The 22,206-nt window shown below is 35.5% G+C and overlaps 1 protein-coding gene across 1 annotated transcript in view; it reads right to left on the minus strand.

Moving 5' to 3' along the window:
• Nucleotides 1–19,557, minus strand: part of RNF217 (ring finger protein 217) — a 145,928-nt gene extending 126,371 nt beyond the window's left edge. The window contains exon 1 of the mRNA XM_031964332.1: nt 17,975–19,557. Within this exon, the coding sequence (XP_031820192.1) occupies nt 17,975–18,808 (834 nt within the window). The 5' untranslated portion in view covers nt 18,809–19,557. The remainder of the gene's footprint in view (nt 1–17,974) is intronic.
• Between the last annotated feature and the right edge of the window lie 2,649 nt (nt 19,558–22,206).

Consider the following 22,206-nt stretch of genomic DNA (forward strand, 5'->3'; position numbering starts at 1 on the left):
CCTCATGCCATCACAGGAACTGAGTCAATTGCTTTCACATCCCATAAAGTCATCAATATTTGACATCCCCCTCTCACCCCTACTACAAAGATATCAGTCCCATTAACAAAAGTAGTTCGGAAAATAAATGTTGTATATATTCTGTTCTTATAGTGATTACAAGCTAAAGATAGGGAGTATAATTAATTCACTTTTAGCCAGGACCCATCTGAGTAACACATGGAAAGAGGTGCTTAATAAATTCTTTGTAGCATGTGAATGATCCAAAATTTCTTGATAAAATGTGTCACTTCATCAAATTGACTACATGTATGCAGATTATTTTTGGTTTCAATTTGAAGAGTTTATGTATGACAGGAGGCATCTGTGACCACATAACTGCTTCAGAAAATATAAAAGAAGTTGGAAAGTGCTTGAGCAAAACACTGAAAACAAAATCACAATTGTCTCACAAAATCATCTTCTATTCCTCAACAAAATAGGCACTTATGAAAGCTAGAAAGTGTTTATTTGATTCAAAGATGAATCTATATTCACATTTTTCCTGGAGGTTTTTTTGACTGGTTGGCTGGTTTTACTTTAGATTAAATTTACTTTCCATAACAATCTATCCTTGATAAGAAGAATAAGAAGGTGGGCAGAAAGTGAAACTGGGTCAAATTAGAAAGTGAGATTAAAAAATCAATGAATGAGCTAAGCAATAGAAGTGGCCCTTTTGGAAATAACTTCAGTTTAAATCAGGGATTAGGGTCTAGAGTTCTGCTTTTTAGCTAGGAAGCTGAGCTATATGATTACTCAATTTTCATGAGTCTACAAATAATGCATTGGAAATATTTTTAATTTAGTAAAACACTGCTGCTTATGTGATTTCACAATAATCAAAAGAATGTTATTTTGAGTAGCCATTTTGAGAAACTAATTAAACTCACTGTTCTTCATAATTGTAATTAACCACCTACCCAAATCAAAGTTCCTTCCTTGTTGAGCCTGTTTCTAAAGATTTCATTTATCAGATATTTTCATGTGAATTTAAAAAAAAATTTTTTTCACCAGCATTTCCTCCTCAAGCAAATTTTTCATTATAGATTGTCAGAAAAATGTTGTTCATGAAATGGTTTAGAACTTTGATATAGCTACATGTAAAAAAAAAAAGAGGGGGAAATCATCAATCTTTTTGATTTAAAGACCAAGAAAGCAGTTATTATTTCTGAATTATTGTTTTCTAAGTTTAAAAAAATCTAAAATAAAAATGAAATATAGTTTGTTATATATAAATAATTTAACCTTGAGTTAGGTAATAACTCCTTGACCTAGGTGCCCTTAAAAATAATTATTATAGGCAGTGACAGCAGAACCAATATAATGAAAAAAAAAAAAACAATGTTAGAAAAACAAGATGTTTTTCTGGCTCTCTCCCAGGATTGAAACACTGTCCCTCTTCTGTTCTAATCTCTCTTGGCTTCCTTTATATACCAATTAAAATCATCTTTTTCAACTGGAAGCCTTCCCCAATCCTTCATCTTAATCCCTTTGTTAAGTATTTCCTATTAAAAGGAAATGTGTCCTGTATGTGTTTGTATATGGTCTTCCCTATAAAACTGTAAACTTCTTGAAGGAAAGATTGTTTTTTTCCCTCTTTTTAGTCTATCTACTATTTATCACAGTACTTGGCATAGAATAAGCACTTAATAATGTTTATTGCTTGACTAATTGAATAGTGATAATATTTAACAGCTAATCAAATTTAAATAAATTGTCTATTTGTGTTTATGGAAAAAAATATTGAAAGAAATTCAGTAAAAAGAACTAGCCAAAGAAATAGACTAGTTGATCAGTGAAACTGGTTTGGTTCACAGGAAAAATAGTCAATAACTATAGCAATCTAGTGTTTGACAAACCCAAAGATCCCAACTTTTGGGATAAGAATTCATTATTTGACAAAAACTGCTGGGAAAACTGGAAATTAGTATGACAAAAATTAGGCATGGTTTCAAAGTAACACTGAATTTATATGTATGTCCATGTATTTTAAAGGCAATACCTTTAAAGTAAGAAATACCTAGTTTTACATATAAACATCTCCTGTTTTATTTTGTGTATGGAAATATTCCTCCCTCTCTTTCTCCCATCTTTCTCTCTCCCTCCCTCCCTCCCTGTCCCCTCTCATTTACACACTCAGTCACTCACTCACTAAATTCAGAATAAAAAATTTATGTATTTTAAGGGCTTGATTTTAGCACCAGGCTTGGAGAAAGTAAGTGGTGGGTCATAGATGTAGGATGGGAATCTGAGACTAGAAACATCAAGGGCTGAGAGAGCAAGGTGGGTTTAAAGAGACACTTGGATGTCTGTTGTCAAAGCAAAAATCAGTAACCAATATGATGCGAAGGCATATTCACTTACATTAGGTAAAGCAAGGTTGCAGGGCAAAAAAATCAGCAAGGTAGGCACCAGAACATGAGTATTGAAAAGCAAAGCAGATGCTCAAAAGCCTGGGCAGGAAGCCAGGAATTGGCAGATCTATAGGAGCCAAATGGCCAGAGCAATGTAGTCAAGAAAACAGATTCAAATCAGTAATAAAAACAGATCTTGATTATGCAACAAACTAAGTCAAAAGCTTCTCCTATGTTTCCAGCCCACGGGCTTACATAGCCTATAATCTACAGATGAAATAGTTATACCTAGCTAGAAGGAATATGCAGGTCAAATATAAAAGTAGATCTTGATAGTGGAAACTTCACCTTCTTAGATATAGATAGTGGGAACTTCAATTTTATGCCATACAAAATTAAAAAAAAATTCTTGTATATTTAGGATGGGGGGAAGGAAAGGAATAACCATTTAATATAGTGGGCCTAGAGTCAAGAAGTTAAAATCTGGCTAGCTGCATAATACTAAACAAGTCATTTAATCTGTTTGCCTCAATTTCCTGATTAGTAAAATGAGGTAGAGAAGGAAATGGCAAATTACTCCAGTATCGTTGCCAAGAAAATCTAAATATGGTCACAAAGAGTCACACACAACTGAAATGAATAAATAATTCCCCTTTTACACAATTATTTCACTAAATCTTCAAAACAACTGCTATTAAATAAAGGCCTATTATCATTCCCATTTTACATCAGATGAAACTGAAGCAAATAGATATTTAAGAGATTTCCCCACACAGCTAGCAAATGCTGAAGCTAGACTTGAACACAGGTCTTCTGACTACAGGTCCAGCTACTGTGTCACCAGCTGTCTTATAAGAGGCATTCTGTTTGTTGACACTAAAACATCTCTTCCACAGCTTTCTATAGTGCATAAGCATGATGTCATTAAAACAACTCTCTATAAAAGTATAGCATAAGCTTCATGCAAATAGAATCTTTTAAATTTTTGACTTTATATCTCCAGCACCTATAATTATTTTCTACATAGTAGCCATTTCACAAACGACTGTTGAACTGACCTGAATTCAATTTATATATTACTTTTAAAAATGCTTTGTATATATCATTTCATTATAACCACTGTGAAATATATACTAGTGTTTTCTTATCCACATTTTATAGATGAAGAAATTCAGTCTATGAAAGATGAAAAGACTTGTCCAAGCAACAAGTTTAGTGACAGTCAAATCTATACCCAAGTTTTTGAATGCCAAACCAAATACTTTGTGACCATTAGAGCACAGATTCCTTCTTCTATCGTGACATTTTGTTAAATATTTTCTTGGTGGGTAGTCAGGAAGTTCATCTACTTCACATCCTTATTTCCTAATTCAACAATCTCAAACTCTTCTCCCTGGTTTTCAAAACCTTCTACAAACAGTGCCTAGCACAGTGCTACATAGCAAAGTAAATCTTCAATACAAACACTGAATAATTAAGAACTCCTAATCAAATTCTTCTATTTTTCTCCCTTTTCCATTTCCCCTTGATTATCTTAAAACTACCTGAATTCCAATGGTCTAGGTACTAACTAGATGCTCTCTTTCTTTCTACCAGCTTTCACTACTGAGTGACAAGTGTTTTATCAAAGTCCAATGCTCTTCATGCATTTGGTAGAATGTATGCTGTGTATTGTCTTTCCAGAAGTGCTAGAACAGAATTTAAAAAGCAGCTCACCAGTGTAGAAACATGAGGGATTTTTGTTTCACTGTTCCCACTATTAGGTTTTTACTGTAGATATTATGAATTTCTGATTATATCTGTATAAGTAATTATGGTTTTGAAGCCATACTTCTATGGAAAGAAAATACTTTGAAGAGATAAAATTGCGCTCATACTTTTATATGGGAAGGTAGAATATATGAAGAGGAAGAACAATTTTCTTACCTCACCTAGGGCACAGAAACATATTAGTAATGAAATTGAGCATCTTGCCAGATTTTAAAATACCTTTTGTGGCCAATGGGAGGCATCCTAATATGCTATTGGGCTACTCACTCCTTAAGGGCAAGGACCATTTAATTTTTCACCATACCTTACTCAACCCTAGCAATGATGTGTTGCTCATAGTATACCCATAATAAATGACCTATGACATGTGAGTCCACATGTGTAGGTTTGCATGGTTATTGGTTAGTCACAGTTATTAGGGCCCTTCATTAATTTAGAGTTTGAATGAACACCTGTTGATAAATCTCATTTTATAGTTAACAAAACTAAGTTCTACAGGTAAAGTAATTTACCTGGGATCATATAAGCAGTATGTGGCAGAGCCAGATTTGTAATTCAGGTAATTTGAATTCAAGTTTAACACTCTTTCTACTGAATCATGAAGCTTCCCTAGATAAGCCAACTTGATTACTGTTATTGTTTAGGGGTATAGAGGGGAGAATGTAAGTCATGAAAGAATGGAGCCTTTTTAGAACCTATGATTTTATTGATTTTAGGAAATTTTAGTGTGGTAACTTCACCTTTTTAATTTATGGTAGTAGAGCAGTAGAAATCTGCCTGGGGGCACCAGGAATTAAGTGATTTGTTTACTGCCACACAGAAAGTATAAATCAGAGAAAGGATTTGAATCTAGATCTTTTTATAAATGCTATTCTTCCTTCTCAGTATTTGTTCCCACTACCACCAATAGCCACTCCAACAAATTGAAACCCTGACCTTGGTCTTGTTAACACCATGCTCCACATAATCTAATGTGTCAGTCTCTTTTGATTAAAAAACAAAAACAAAACCTCCTCAAAAGTATTCTGAACAGTCCAGAACTTGTTTCTTTTTAACAGAACAAAAGAAGAAGAAGAAGAAGAAGAAAAATAAGAAGACAATGCACTATATCACTTTCAAAATGCCACTTGGTCTGAGAAACAAGAGAAGTAAAGCCCTAGAAAAAGAAGTGTTTCTTTTAGTACATTCCTGAAAAGCTTTTTAAAACTCCTACTCCTTTACCCCGAGACAATTTACTTATTTCTCAGGATGCTAAATTTCATATGTATCTAAACTAGATGCATGTAACAGTCCTGTAAGGCTGTATAGTATCACTAAGCTGATTTAGTACATAGAAGGGATTCATGGACATGATTATATTTAGATAAAAAGAGATCAGAACAAAAAAAACAACCCTCCTTGTCCAATAAAAATACTCTTGGAGATTATAGGGGCAGTAATATGTAGAAATAACAAGGAAATAACACTTTGTTTTTAAGAAAACAACAACTTCTATGGAAGGAGTTTCTTAAGAAAAGTTGTTAACCATGAAGGAAGTGGTTGAAATTTGGCTTCAAAATGGTTAAAAGCTAAAAAGAAGGGAGAGTTCTTAGGGAAGAATTAGTGGGGTTTTCCAAGGAGAGAAAAAAAAAAACATATGATGCTCCATCTATTGTATAATTCTATGGAAAAAGAATTAAATCCTCACAATCTAGGGGGAATTGTTTCAAATGATAGTGATTATTAAGTTCTAGTCGCATCAGTCTCTGAATTTTACCCAAGGTATTCAATTTAATAAATACTTACCATACAAACTGGACATTGTGCCTGGAATACAACAAAAATAAAACAGACCCTGCCTTCAGGAAGCTCATATCTTACTGGACTCCTAAGTAGCTTGCTAATTTGTTTATATCTATTTCAAATTTCTCCTCTCTAAAATCAGGGCAGCTATATGGCACAGTGCATATTTAGTTCATGGGACTTGGAGTCAGGAAGAATTTTCTTCACAAGTTCAAAAAGCAGCCTCAGACACTTACTGTATGACCCTGGGCAAGGCACTCAACCTTGTTTGCCTCAGTTTCCTCATCAAAATAAAGTGGAGAAGGAAATGGCAAGCTACTCTAGTATCTTTACAAAGAAAACCATAAATGGAGTCACAGAGACTCAGACATGACTAAACAACTCTGCAATCCATCTTCCACAATCAAAGTAATTTTCCTAAAATATATGCCTGATCATGTCATTCTTCTGCTCAGTTAACTCTAATGACCCCCTATTTTCTCTAGGAGCTAGGATCCAATGAAAACTTTTCTGTTGACAAATTAAATTTTATAACTTCATTCTAATTTATCTTTCCAGTCTTACTTTATATTAATCCCCTTCTTGAACTCTATGATCCAGGAAAACTGACTTACTCAGTGATCATCATGAATGTTATTCCCCCTCCAGACATATACCTTTGCATAGTATTTTTTCCATTCCTGGAATGCACTTCCTTCTCATTTCTCTCTCTTAGAATTCCTAGTTTCAATCAGAACGTAGTTTAAGTGACACTTTCAACAGAAGAAGGGAGAGAAAGGAAAGAAGCATCCTTATAGCACCTACTAAGTGCCTGGCACTATGCTAACCACTTTACAAATATTCCCTTATTTGATCCTCAAAACTCTGTGAGTTGTTGTTGTTGTTGGTCCTTTATGTTCAAAGAGGTCCAGTTACAATATGGGGTGACATCCTAACTTGCTAGTGAACTGGATTTAGGTGAGGCAGAGTTCTGCAAAGTGGTCAGCCTCATGCCCTCTCCCAGAGTTATTGATGTCCAGTGGCAAGACAAAAGTCAAAACAACTGGTGATGGTCTGGGATGCAGTGGGTAACCTTGACATCTACAATATCTGACCGAGCTCTTGTTTCAGCCATCTTTATGGCCCTATGAAGTAGGTGCTATTTTTATCCCCACTTTATAGTTGAGGAAACTGAAACCAATAGAGATTAAGTGACTTGTCCAGGCTCACACAGGTAACAAATGTCTGAAGCTCGATTTAACCTCAGGTATTCCTGATTCCTGGTCAACAATCTATCCACTGTTGTACCTAGCTGTTTTAAATTAATTGTATTCCTGATCCTTCCAGCAATTAGTACATACCCAAACCCAAATTAGTTTCTATTTATTGTGTGTATATGTACATGTGTTTATAAGTGTGTGAGTATTCAAATATATGTTTCTCTTTGTACATGTTGTTTCCACTAATAGAATGGAAATTCCTTAAGGGCAGAGACTTACAATTTTTGCCACTCTATCCCCAGGACCTAAGACATTGCTTAGCATATGGTATATAATCAATAACTGTTTATTGACTATATGATAATCACTGGAATAGATTTCAGCACCTGAATTTACTTGACTGGAGAAGGGGGAGCAAAAATTGTAGAAATTAGAAAAATTAGTGCTGGAAATGAAATAGCATAAATTAAAATGCTGAAAACTATAACAAGCAACTATAACTTACTTTATCTTCCTGTTTTATATTATTAAGTAACTAAAGGGCAGGGGCTATGTTTGTTTAGCTTGTGCTGTACCCTAAGCAAGTGAGTGAATCGTAAATACTTTTTGGTGAGGGTAATAAGTATCTGAAGAAATAGAGGGAAAAGCAATAGCACAAAAGGGAAGCAACTTGCTACACAGCATATAATTAACCCATGGACCTTATGGTGGTAAGATATTATTAAAGTAAACAGATTAGAAAGGTTTAGAAAGGGATTAGCCATTTATATGAATAAGCCCAGAATCTAGAGTTACAGGAGCCAATAAAAAGGCCATCTACTCTTTTGCTTCATGAATTCTAATCTTCAACTAGAACCAGGAAAAGATTTCTCACTCCATCATATTGACTGTTACATAATCAAATAATTAACTATTCAAGTAGCAACTATGTTTCCCTCAATCAAAGGCTCCTACCATCTGGTAGTTTCATTTTTTTATTTGAAAGTCCATGGTTACTTTGACCTAGATATTTTACTTTCCAGTAATGATTATGAATATATACAACCATTTAATTTAATAAAAAATACTGTTTCTCCTATGTATAGACTAATCTTCAGGAGATAGAAATATGCAATAGAATCTACTTTCAACAAGTTTATAATTGATATAAGGGACGAAGGAAAAATATACAAATAATATACAAATAACTAGAAAAAAGAGAGAGAGGGGGGAATGTAGAAGATAAAGATAGAGATTTCAACAAATAATGGAATAGGAATGGTATGTGCACAGAGTTTGAATAGTAGGAGAAGAAGGTAGAGTCTAGAACATATTTAAGTGAAGTGAAGTGTGAACTAAGGCTGCAAGAGACAGGTCAAAACCAGTTTGCAGAAGGTCTTGAATACCAGGACAAGGAATCTATAGTTTATTTAGTAGACAATGAAGAAACATCAAAAGTTTTAGGAGTAGAAGACTAGCTTTATCAGAGTTGTACATTAGAAAGAATATTAGATTTGGGAAAACCAGTTAGAAAAGATATTACAATTGTCTGTTCAAGAAAAAAATGAGGACTTGAATAAGGGTTATTTTATTATAGAAGTAGAAATGAGAAGACTTTTTGATAGATAGTATAGCCATAGAATCAACAGGATTTCACATCATCTTGGACAAGTTAAGTAAGAAAAATATTTCCAATGATATGTGCCTATAGTGATTGAAGAGATAATGACATCAACAGAAATAAGTGAGAAGAAAGATTAGATTTGGGAAAATAAAACATGATGATGAGGTTAACATCAATTTTATTAAATAATTCATATTTTCCCTAAAATGAAATATATATTCTGAAATTATATAGAAATAATGAAAAAGTGGGGCAATAGTTATAAAAACTGGATATTTTAAAAAAGCAAATAAAAATATAAGTATGCTTTGAAGCTGATGACAAGAATGATAAAGAACTGAAATGACTTGGAGATTTTTTGTCACAGTTAAAGTATCTTCCCTAAATCATAAGAATTTCAAAGTAAAGGATTATGGAATTACTGAAACAATATGCTAGTAGTTATAAATGTCCAGCATGCTGCAATCAAACAATTTACAAAAGAAAATATTTCCTTTCCTGTAAGCAGTTTCAATGTAAATCTTGCTTAAAATTGAATGAATCATTATTAAATGATTCAAAAACAGACTAAATGGACTCACCAAAGTGAATAATGCTACAGGACCATGATGTATTAATAAAAACCTTTTTAGCTATTATTACATATTATATATTATATAGTGGACAGACATTATTACATATTACATATATAGTGGAGAGAAAAGATCACGTTTCTTGGAGTCAGAGGACTGCAACCCATAATCCCCCATGAATGTTAGAAATTATTCATGGGATCTTGAGAAGTTCTCTTAATCTCTCTGAGGCTGTTTCACCTCTTATAAAGTAGGAATAATCAAGACACAAATGAGAGGTCTTCTTATGAAGTCCACAGAAAAATCATGTCAAAAATCAGACTAAAATAGTCCTTTACCATCTTTTTATTATTACCTAGATACTTATGTAAAGGAAAAAATATAGTCTTAGAGAGCTGCCAAGAACACTGTAAGATTAAATGACTTGCCAAGGCCATATAGTCATTCTATGTCATAGGAAGCACTGAATCCAGATCTTTCTAGTTCTAAGGCTTCTTTCTGTATACTTCACAATATTGTTTCTTGATCAATAACAAATTAGTCTCTATATCATTAACAATCAACTTGGAAGCCACATAGAAGCAGCTTCAAATGATAAAGTACATATAGGATCCAGATTATGACAATCATTCATTGAGACAGCAGATGAGTTGGGCCAAAACAGAATAAAAACAAGGGATCAAGCTGGATCACTTGGGAAACTATAGCACTTTGAATCATATCAAACTACCCCCTACTAAAAATGATAAAAGATTGTGGAACAGAGGAAAGAGAACTGAATTTTGAGTCAGAAGACCTGATTTGAATCCTAGATCAGTTAATAATAGCTTATTAAATACTATTATATGTCAACAATTATGCTGAGTGTTGGGAATCAATAACATTTGTTAAGTACCTACTGTGGCCCAGTTTAGAATCTAATGTAGGAAGACAGCAAGAGGATATTTTAGTGGATGCAAAAGGAAATAAAATTGTACACTGAAAAAGTGGACCATGTTATATTCTCTATGACAACATGCATGCAAGGTATTAGCATCATTGTGGAAAAGAAAATGGAATATTCATATAGCAAAAGACTGGACAGCAACTTGAGTGCTAAAAAGGTGTATCTATCAAATGTTAATAGAATCAGAGAAAGGCATCTAATAAACTGCAGATAAGAGGTTGAGAGTAATAAGTAATCCTTCCCTGGGCCTACAAGAATAGCAAAGGAATGTGTCCATTTCCCTTCAAAAAGAAACAGCCAGTTTGTTCTCCCTTTTTGATCAGAAGGTTTTGTCCTGCAGAGCTGAATCAGAAAGATCAAGCTAGTCCTTAGTTTAAATAGAAAGAAAAGTTGCCTAGAAAAATATTTTATTTCCTACACTAAAAAGATAAATCTGTTCCTGACACAGAAATACTATAATTTTATTCTGAAATAAAACATTTCATCCTACTATCTTTATTTTTTTGGTACTTATGGATTAAAGAAAGTATTTTTAAATTCCAGACCAAGTGCTAAGTCAGAAAATAAGTAAAAAGAAAACTTAAAAGATATAACTCAAATGCTCAAGTGAAAGGGCCTCTTATCCCATACATTTTTTTTTTACTAATACTACTATAATTGTCATTTTTGGTCTATTTGTTTAAAAAAAATCCAATTACTTTTAAAGTACACAGTTCTTAATGGGATTCATTTTTAAAAGATAAAACCTGATTCAAGAATTATTTAGTTATACAGGAAGAAAACAGCTAACTTGAGTGTACTTGATAACCATAAAAACCAACAATTGTTCAATTTTTTCAATTACTATCAAAGGTCACCTCATTTTTCTCCAGAATGATCTAAACAAACCTGTCCCAAATCAAAGTATTGGCAAGAGAGACAAGGTCTTTAAAACAAATTACTACAGATAATTTCTATTTATTCTGTATTAATGTAAGTCAAATTTTATAATAGTATATCTCAATAACTACCTCATTTGACTGTTGTTGTTTTGTTTTGTTTTTCCCCAATTGTTTATTATATTAGTATGTATACACATTTTATATTGGTATGTATACACATTTTATATTGTTCCAGCTAAATGGTCCAAGGCCTTACAGAGCTTATGTCTGGCAGTTCTACAGATTCCAAAAATGTCTACCACAGCACCTTACACATAATAAATAATAATAAAGTTACTCAAGAAATGCTGACTGGCTGAAATATTGTGTGTAAGCATTGGTGTGACACTTAATAATGTATTTTAGAACTTCAAAAAGACACATAAGCAATGGCTTCTTATGTACATAAGCAATTAAATTTCAATACATTTATTGCTTAATATAGCCTTTATAAAATGATCTGTTTAGCAAATTTTGGTAAAACAAACTATTAGGGGCAGGTAGGTGGTGCAGTGGATAGAGCACCAGTCCTGAAGTCAAATCTGAGTTCAAATCTGGTCTTAGACACTTAAAACTTCCAGCTGTGTGATCCTAGGCAAGTCACTTAACCCCAATTGCCTCAGGGGGAAAAAACCTATTAGCATTAAGTTTGATGAATTTTATCTAGTTATATTTTTATTTGCTACTGGAGAGAATCAGTGTGATATGGTAGAAAGAATTTTGAGTTTAGGATTAAAAGAGCCTGCTTAGCTTTCCAGTCACATTAACAGTTTGACTGTGGGCAAGCCACTGGACCTCTTCAGTAATCAGAGTTCTTCACACATAAAAGGAGATAGTCTAGATGACTTCTCAGATTCCTTCTAATATCCAACAGATTCTAAGATCCAAATGGCTTTGACTTTCTAAAAACAAAATACACAAATATTCTCCTACCCAGTTTTAAAGAAATTTTCCAAACTTGACAAAAACAGCTACAAAAAATTCAGAAATGACAACTTATAAATGGCAGAAACTAAGCATGTTGTTAAGACTGGCAATAATGTAGTCAAAGTAACAGTACAATAGGCAGACTATCAGTATAAATACTGATCATATTTACAAAGAAATATAAAAGAGGGCAAATATGAAAAAGTGAAAAACCTCTCAGAGACATATACTCTAAAAGTCATTCTAGAATGAATTTATATATATATATATATATATATATATATATATATATATATATCATGCCTCCAACATAAGTATGATTTGAATATAACTGGCATAAAGCTTATTAATAAGTCTCTATGTAAAAATTTGTTTCAAACAGAGAAACAAACTTCTGCTTATCGAAGATCCTGCGATAGGGTTTGTCACTAGTAGTTGAGAGTATGGGTCACTCAGCGGACTCCAAGTTTGCCAGGTATTCTATGAATAAAACATCCAGAAATATTCCCACACAAGTTTCAAGGAGAAAAAAAGTCATATGCTCTCTTGACATCTTTTATCTGTGATCTGTATTTCTCTTTTTTCATTAAGGATGAAACATAAAAATAATCTAGTGTCTGGGGATATCTCATAAACAACATAGCAGAATGGAAATGGCATGACAATGTTCAGAGAATCAAGAGACTACAAATTTGAAAGGTAAAGGTAAACAAGTGACCTCAAATAATCTAGTCCAAACTCCTTATTTTTCAAATCAGTAAAGTGAAGTAATTTCCCAAAGGGATACAAAGTAGTATGATACTGAGCTGGAATTTAGACCCAGTTCTTCTGATTCCAAAATCAGGAATACTACGCTGCCTCACCTTTGTTCTAATTATGATTCTGCAACCAACTAGCTGTGTGACCTTCAGCAAATATTAAACTTTCTGAGTCTCAGTTTTCTCTGTGTAAAAAAAAAAGTCTGGACCATATCTGTGATATCAAAGTCAGTTTTCAAAAGTCATTTTTGTTTTAAATGTGCTGTACTCCTCTTTTTATACATGTATATTATTTTTTATTCTATCACAAGTTGTGATAATATGTAATTATATATCCATGTGAACAAAGGGATCCATAACTGCAAGTCCACAGGAGATCCATAAACTACAGGTTCCCTAAACTATAAAATTATTATTTCTATTTATGAAGGCTATCTTCAGCAAATAAGTATCCCATCCTCCAATTTAATTAAGTGAGGGCAGTTGGTCAAATGAAAGCAAATAAAAAGATGAGGGTGACACGTAACCTTTTTCTTCATAAATTCTTAAACTGGAATTTGCAAACTTAAAAAAAATGACAATTGTACTTCAATATAACCAGTTTCCTTTGTAATCCTATAAATTTTGCCATATTTTAAAACACCCTCAGGAACCCATAAGAAATAGATTTATACAGTGCTTTAAGATTTGCAAAGTGTTTTAGAAATATCATCTCATTTAACTTCAAAACAGCTATAATCCCCATTTTAGAGATGAGCAAACTGAGGCAAATAGGATCACAGAGCTTGATTAGAGGCTGGATTTAAACTCAAGTCTTCTGACTCCAGGTCAATCACTCTATACATAGTGCTATCTAGGATCCATGTATGACACATATAAAGGTTCAGAACTTCAGTCTAGATCAACTTAACAATTCCAGATAATTGATAGGATAGACAAAAATTACTCTTCAAGTAATGCCTTGCTTATCTAAGATAAGATTTTCAACAGAGAATAGGAACACAGCTTGGAAAAATTAAAATCTTACTCTTACTCAGTTAAGACTATTAAGTTCACATAGAGAAAAAAGGAAGAGGGGCATGAATAAAAACAAAAAAGATGAGAAAGAAGGTGAGATCAGTAGGTAATCATAAGAACTTAATACATAAATCATATTTATTTATGGGTAAATATGACTATGAAAGGGAAAGAAGGGCATATAGAATAAAACTTCAAAAATTCAATTATGATCTTTCAGGCACTAATTGTCATTTTTCAAAGAGTCAAAGGACATTAGTTCAGAGTTGATGCCAGTTATATTTTATTTTTCATGATTTAGGGATCTCAAAGCCACAATTATTATAGGAGTATATGAATATGTGTGAATGAGATAGCTTTTAAAGTCTATAGTGACTTTAATGTAATATAATAGTAGTACAGTGTGTAGAAATAATATAAATACTGGCATAGTAGTATAGTATTTATAAATATTCTTGATGCCATAAGGCTTAAAATATATGTATCTAAATTACATTTTTATCCAAGTGGTATTTGGATGACCTAGTGATTAGTAACAGGGTATTCAAATTTTCAACTCAAGTCTCTTGCTTCTTTACCCAAATGTCTTAGTAGTTCAAATTCTAAAATATATCACAGAAATTCCCATTGTCCCTAGCTAAGGAGAGTGATTTGGTACATCTTCTGAAACCATATTCCTTCATGTGAACTTTTGTCAATTATCATAACAAAAAGATTTTTCATTCCTTCATTGTGGACATTCCCTTCCCAAAAAAGAAGGTTGTCTTCATGAGTTTCTGTGACAAAAACATAAAATGAATCCCTCTACATCCAAACTTCTGGTTCCAAGCATTTCATAAGATAGTAGACACAGTCAGGTCCACACTACAAGAGTTTTTATGACTTGGTTGGACTTGTTAGAACTTGATCACTGTTGTCATAAACTTAAATAATGACCAATGAGATACAAGCAGTTCAAAATGGTGAGAAGAAATTTTCAGAAATCTGAACAGGGTAGTTAGCAATAATGAGTATGTGAATAAATAAAAGGTTTTCCCTGCTAGATTTTATTTAAGATCTAATAAAAGTCTTCTAAGTTGAAGAATTCTTTCCTTAAAAGTGAAAGCACAAAAGGATCTTGGACATTAAAGGCTCTCTTTACTGATGCCATTTCCAAACAATCATACATAGGCCAAAGGATAGATGAAGGTATCATTATTAAACATTCATATAAAATCCATTTAAACTAACTTCAGTTTTAGTATGACAGTCCTGTTACTCACTCAGGTTCTTTGATTCACACTGTAATATCTACTAAAATACAAAAAATTGATTTATAATCTCAATTTCAAAATACAATTCAAGAATTGGTTCCTAATTATACTGCCAAGAAATTTCTCTCTAAAGTCTCTTATTTGCATTCTCTCACCAAGCGTTCTCTAAGATATTAACAACTGTGTTTTAAAAATAAAAAAAAAGTTCCATTAAATTTTAAATCATAAAGTCCTAATACTGAAATATAACCTAAACTGACATTGTTAAGAGTTGAAATGTTAAAAACAGCCAGTCATTCATCACAGAAGAAGGCTTTGGAACTAACAAGAGTAAAGCTAACATCCAAAAACAAACAACCAAAGAAAAAGCCCAAGCTAATTTCTTTTAGGTTTGTAGGTCTCTTTTTAAAGACTTTATTATATCCCTCAGGAAGGGTGGCATTAATCTGACCAGACAATACTCCAATCAACATTAATTTATTTTTTAAAGTTTATGTAAAATGTTTAATAGGCTCTCTATTATCTTTTCCTTCTACTAAAAATATTTTCATATAATATATTGAGCATCTGGTCCAAAAGAAATAAAGAGCAAAATGACTGATGATAACTAATTTGGAATATTTTATATTCATTTTATAGATTGCTTAAAGGCCTACAAATTCAGGTTATAATCTTGCTGAAGCTCAGATGCAATGTAAGGCCTCAAAAGATGCAAAAACTCTAAGTGTCATGGAAGTAAATACTAGACTTAGTATGTCTGCCAGTGGCTACTACTGTGTTTAATAAATATTTGTTGACTTGAGAGTTCTAAGCACTCAAAGAATGGGCAGGATGTAGATAGTGAACACAAACACCAAACTATAGCAAGAAATTGGTGGCTGACTGTTGTAAATACTTCAAGTGAACTGAGAACTACTTTAGCTAAAATACTGCTCAATGCTAGATACCAGGAGAGAAAATAGAAGAAACAACTCTTAATGTTCTAGATGACTCGTTCTGCCTATCACTAAGCTAAAACAAACCAAAATAAATAAATAAATAAATAAATAAAAACAAAACTGTCCCTAGGGGGGCAAGAACAGGTAAAAAAACAACAAAAAAATGTTCTTTTGAACCAGTTCTGAATTTTTAGCAACATCAATATATAATCATAGAATTTTGGATTGCTCAGGTAAACCTCATTTAAAAGTGATCTCAAAAAGTACTTTAAAGTATATTGACTCTGGTAGGAGTCAGTACCTAAATTCAAATCTTGCCATTACCATTTACTACCAGTATGACTTTTTTGCAAGTTCAATTAACCTCCTGGTCTTCTGTTCATCATTTGTAAAATGAGAGGGTCAGACCAGATGGCCTCTCAGCACTACACAACTCTTCACTTATGATTCTATGATCTCATTTTTGCATGTAACAAATATAAAAGAAATGCCAGTTTTGTAAAATGAAAATGACTAGTAAGGAAGGTCTGGAAAATGCGATTAGATTTCATAATCTCAATTTATTATTAAATATGGAAAGTATAGATTAATTTAATTCCTATTATAACAGAGATAAGTTCTTTTTTATCTCCAATAGAAATCTGAAGCTACATTTGCAATTTTCCAGGAAATTCCATTTTTAATGTAATTTATACTTCAGCATTGCATTCAATTATTTTTTGATGACAAGCACCCATGGTGTTATAACACTTCCAGAAATTACTAGTAGTGACATTATACTACAAGTGACTTACCCAACATTGATTATTATACTTTTTAGCTACCAAAAAACTTGAATTCCAAACCAGCTAACAAAATCTCACAAATATAAAAAGCAGACATAACTACTACCCAAAACACCTATTTCTGGATAAGCATAAAGATAAATCAAAAATCCTTTGTACCAATTAACCTTAAGTGCAGGCCAAATTATTATTTGGCTAACATTCCATTCCACCTACCTAAAATTTCCTGTCTATTCAATTGGACACAGTAATATGAATGTTGCCATGTGACCATAAAAGGGTTTCCACATTTTATACAGAAGTAACTATGTGAATGGATAACTTCTCTCTGCAAAAGATTTGCAAATTCAAGTTGCAAGCAGATATATTGTTATGAATGAAAGTGATTAGCTTGCATGAAACTTTAAATTTTCTAACATAAAATCTAAAAAGCAGAACACACTGCAAAGTTTCCCCAAGACTCCTGTGGTATACATCTTAGGGATTTTGCTCGGGGGTAAAGAAATACCTCCGAAAATTTCTTTTTTAAAGAAAGAAAAATGTTCTCTTTGAATTTATCTTTAGTGAAAACACTGTTTCCATTTTCCTCTGGAAAAAAATATAAAATGAAAATGAAACAGTGAGCAAAGAACTGAATACATAATTTCAAATAGGGACAAAATGTAACTGGAAAATAAATTATAGATGGGGCTAAATGAGAAGTGATCAATTATGATTAGATATCATTGCCCTGAAACTTTAGTGTCCAGTCCTTAAAAGAAAATGAGAGTCCATTCATTTCACTTTTGCTTCTTAAGAATGCCACCACTGTTTGAAGTCTAGTTTAAGCCAATTGACAGTCAAATTTCCAGTAAGGCAAAGCCAAAACATATTAAAGAACTAAGATACAAGATCTGGACAGGCGTCACAGAAAGATTGCCTCATCATCATCCCTTCCCTTGGAGATGAGGAGGACAAGGAGAGGAGGAGAGGGAGGAAAAAAAGTGGGAAGGAGGAGGGAAGAAAGAGAGAGCGGGACAGAACAGACAGCAGAGAAAGAGAATCTTTTCCACGGTGGTGGGGGGGGGGGGAGAGGAAGCAGAAGTGGGGGGCGGGAATTTGTATGGGTTACCTGGGAGCTTAGGTAGCGCTTCAGACATTCCTCACACACAGCTTTCTTACAGCACGTCAGGGGCTTGATAGCTTTATCCTCCAGACACACCCGACAGCTCAACACAAGGAGGGGGTTATAGGAGTCCCCCAGCCCTCCCAGGCCTGGGTAGGGCGGCGCTTCGATCAGACTGGACACGGAAAAAGGCTCAGGAGCTAGGTATAGGTCGAGCTCTACACTGCTGCCGCCCCCGCCGCCGTCGAAGGCCGGAGGGTCCGATTGGGACAGCAAGCCGGGACTAGAGGAGGACATAGTAGAGCTAGTAGAGGAGGTGGTGGAGGAAGGGACTGCGAGAGGCACCGGGGAGGCCAGAGGGTTTGGGGATGAAGGCTGCTCCCGGGTCGGGGCCTCTGGCAGGTCGTTTTCCACACAGTACACTGTGCAGTAAATGTGTCTCTTGGCTGGTGGGTGGCGGCGCCGGCCAAGCACTTCCAAGACCAATCCGTCGTGGGGGCTGACTCTCTCCCCTAGCTCCGGCTCTGAAGACCCGTCCCATTCTCCCCTCGCCTGCCTTTCCTCCCGCTGCTGCAAAGTTCGCGGATCTAGTGGCTCCGTAGATCTAGCTGCTGCGGGTGGCCCGCGCGCTTTCCTACTCCTTCCGTGCTCAGGAGAAGCGCCGTCTCCGCCGCAGCCGCCGCCCGGGTCCGGGGAGGGGGTTCGGGGCCCCGCTGCCCCGTTGCCCTCCCCCAGCGGCGGCCGCGGCTCTGTCTGTTCATCGCCTGCATCTTCACCGCCTCCAGGGGGCCGCCTCTCCGCGGGACCCTCTGCATTCACCGTGCTCTGCTCTTCGCCCATAGCCGCCGGCTGCGGACGCCGCCGCAGCCCATCCAGCCGTCCGACCCCGCACCCAGCCCCGGCGGGCAGCTGGGGGCCACGGCTCGGCTCTGGCTGCTCTGGCCCCGCTTCTGCTTCCGGGTCCCTTCGGGGCTGGGCACAGACAAGCTAGCTGCCTTCTTTGCCACGAGCACGGGCAGCGTCAGAGGCCGGGGCCCCTGTTCGGGATGCGCCTCCTGGGGTGGGAAAGAGTGAGAGCCCGGGCGGCCGGCGGCGGCCCGGCCCGCGCCGCTCTGCGTCCGTCTCTTTCGGGCTGCCTCTGTTCGACTGCCCGGGCTCCGCCTCCTCCTCCGCCTCGGGTGGTACTTAAGCGGCTGGCCGCTAGTTTAGGGACTGCCCGCATCCAGCCCCCGAGGCAGCCTCAAGGCACTGTGAGCCCGGAGGCCAGGCGAGCCTCAGCCTAGAAGGAGGACCCGAGGGGGCGGGGGCAGGGGCCGTGGCTGGAGCAGTCGATAGTCACTGTCGAAGCATAGTCCTGGCCCACTGCTGCCTCCCGGAGTTCCTCCTGAGGTGCATCCTAGCACCGAAGTGGGTGGCGGGGAAGGAGCTGTGAGAGGAGTAGAGGAGCCTGTAACCTGGAGGCGCTATCGGAACACGAGGAATCTCTGGGCCCCAATGAAGAGAGGCGGGGAGGAAATGCGACCTTCCGTCCTCCCCTCGAGCTTCACCTATAGTGCTCGGTTTCAGCCTGACCGCCCACTCCTAGTGTACACCTCCTCAAACACACACACACACACACACACACACACACACACACACACCCCGCAGCACTTGTTCTCTGACACCCAGCTGCTCATTCCAGACACTTGAAAGTGACATTGTAGAAGCTACTATTTCCGTTAGTTATCAGTACGGCTTAGTATAACGCTAATAAATGTTTCTGAGCTTTTTCTTGGAAAAATGTTGATTACTAACTGACGGTTTTAGCCTGACTGGTGCCAGTTGGATAAAGACAGTTTGGTGGTTAGAGGCAAAGGGAGAATTCCCCAAAGAAGAGATCCAGACAGAAGCAGCCAATATAATTTCACTCAAAATGCTTCAAAAGATGTGGTTAATTAGCCATAGTAGTCTGGGTGTAGTAATGATGGCAATATAGATAATTGAAATTCACAGAGGATCCAAAATCTGTTTCCTCCAAACTGACCACGTATTACTTAAGGATATTAAAAAATAATACACTTTATAAAATGAAATTTACCAAAAAGTAACGATGTTTATCTGATTATCTAACCTTTCTGAGTCTCCATTTCTTCCTCTATCTGGAGATACCTACCTTAGAGCATTGTTGTGAAGATAGAAGATTATGTATGTAATATACTTTGCAGAAATTTAAAAGTGCCATATAAAAATGGACTATCATCTGATTCAAAATTCCTCTACTTCTGACATCTATCTCTTTGTTCATTCTGGTCTATACAAGTTTGTTTGCTTTTAAAGACTTCAAAATGACAAAAATGGACAGCAAATAATAAGCAAGGGGGTTTGATAACAATCACATCCTCTAGTTTTTCAATCGGGTTTCATTTTACATAATATCTACTATCACAATTGCTGAAAAATTATTTATGATCATTTAGACCTATGAAGGTAACAAGTCCATCACGATTATCTAGGCCCCACCATCTCCATTTTATAGATGAGGAAACAGGTTGAGAGAGGTTGTAACTTATCCAGGGTTAGCCATGTAATAAGATGCAGAAGTGAGATTTGAATCTAGGAACTCTGACAGTAGATCTATTCTCATTTAATGGTGTGTGATATGTTGATTTATCTTTACAGGAAGTGTCAGACTCCCAAACACTTGCCAGCTTTATTTCCTTAAAGGTGTGGGGGAGACATTTTGGGGAAGCTAGTGATTGCTTTTTCATCTTGAAAAAAGGAATTCAATTTGCAAGTGTGGAGATAAACATAAATGTGAAAATGTAAAAAAGAAAAAAAAAGAGTTAAATAAGAGAAAGGAAGGAAGGAAGGAAGGAAGGAAGGAAGGAAGGAAGGAAGGAAGGAAGGAAGGAAGGAAGGAAGGAAGGAAGGAAGGAAGGAAGGAAGGGAGGGAGGGAAGGAAGAAGGGAAGGAGGAAGGACTAACTTATGAGAATATTGTTGTCTTCTATTTGTGGTTTTTTTTGAAAATGCTGAAATTGTCTTCTAGTAAATGTTTCCAGGCATTCGCTGAACACCAAAAAGCAAACAAAACCACATTGAAATTAAGAAATTTCAAATGATTAATCAGCAATTTAAAAAATTATTAAGTGCTTACAAGAAATGCTATAGATACAAAGTAAAAAATGAAATCTTTGTTCTGGAGGAGTTTACATTCTAGTGATAAAGACAGTATTTACTTATACAGTTATATATGTAATACAAATCAAATATGAGGTAATTTTCTACTGCAAAGTGTAGAGCAACTAGGAGGAACAGGAAAGGCCTTATGTAAAATGTATGATTGAGATGAGTCATGCAGAAACTTAGAGATTACCCAGGAGGGAGAAGTATGGCAGGAAAGTACTACAAGAATAAGAACCAACCATTGTAAAATCACAGAAATGAGAGATAGCAAGTCACTCAATCTAGCTGAACTATAGAGAAGATGGAAGGAAGTAATGTGTAGATAGACTGGAAATACAGGAAATGACTAGGTAATAAAGAACATTAAATGCCAAGCAAAAGAGTTGTTATTTGATCAAAGTTGTAAGAGAGCCAGTGCAGTTTATTGAGTAGCAGAGTAACATGATCAGATTCTACCTTTTAAAAGAAACTCTTTGGAAGTTATATGGAGGATAAAGTAGAGTAGGGAGACTAGACAGAGAAACCAATCAGAAAACAAAATAGTACAGATAAGACTTCATGAAAACTTGATCTAGAATGTTGAATATAGGAGAAAAAAAGATAAGTTATATAAGTTGTGGGAGAAGGAAAAATTTTGCTATTTAAAAGGATATAAAAGGCTAGGGAAAATTCAGCATCAAAAATGACATCAAGTTTGAGGACCTGGTTGATTGAGAAGATAAGGTGTCTTCAATAAATAATAATAGGAAAGTTCAAAAGAAGGTAGTGTGTGTGTGTGTGTGTGTGTGTGTGTGTGTGTGTGTGTGTAAGAGAGAGAGAAAATAGTGAGTGTTTTGATGTAAATTTTGAGTTTAAGATACTTTAAGGACATTCAATAGGAAATGGCTAACAAACAGTTAAAGATGCATAGCTCAAAAGAGAGCTGGTTATAGATTTGACAGAGATCAGCATTTTTGTTGTTTGTCTTTCATTCTCAAAGAGAACTATGACATTAGAAAGGTAATGTCATGACACGAAAATGAATTTGGATTTAAGTGAGGGAGGGCTGTGCAAAGTCATCAACCTCATTCTCTC

This window comes from Sarcophilus harrisii, chromosome 4, assembly GCF_902635505.1.
Source record: "Sarcophilus harrisii chromosome 4, mSarHar1.11, whole genome shotgun sequence".
NCBI classification, from domain to species: Eukaryota; Metazoa; Chordata; class Mammalia; order Dasyuromorphia; family Dasyuridae; genus Sarcophilus; species Sarcophilus harrisii.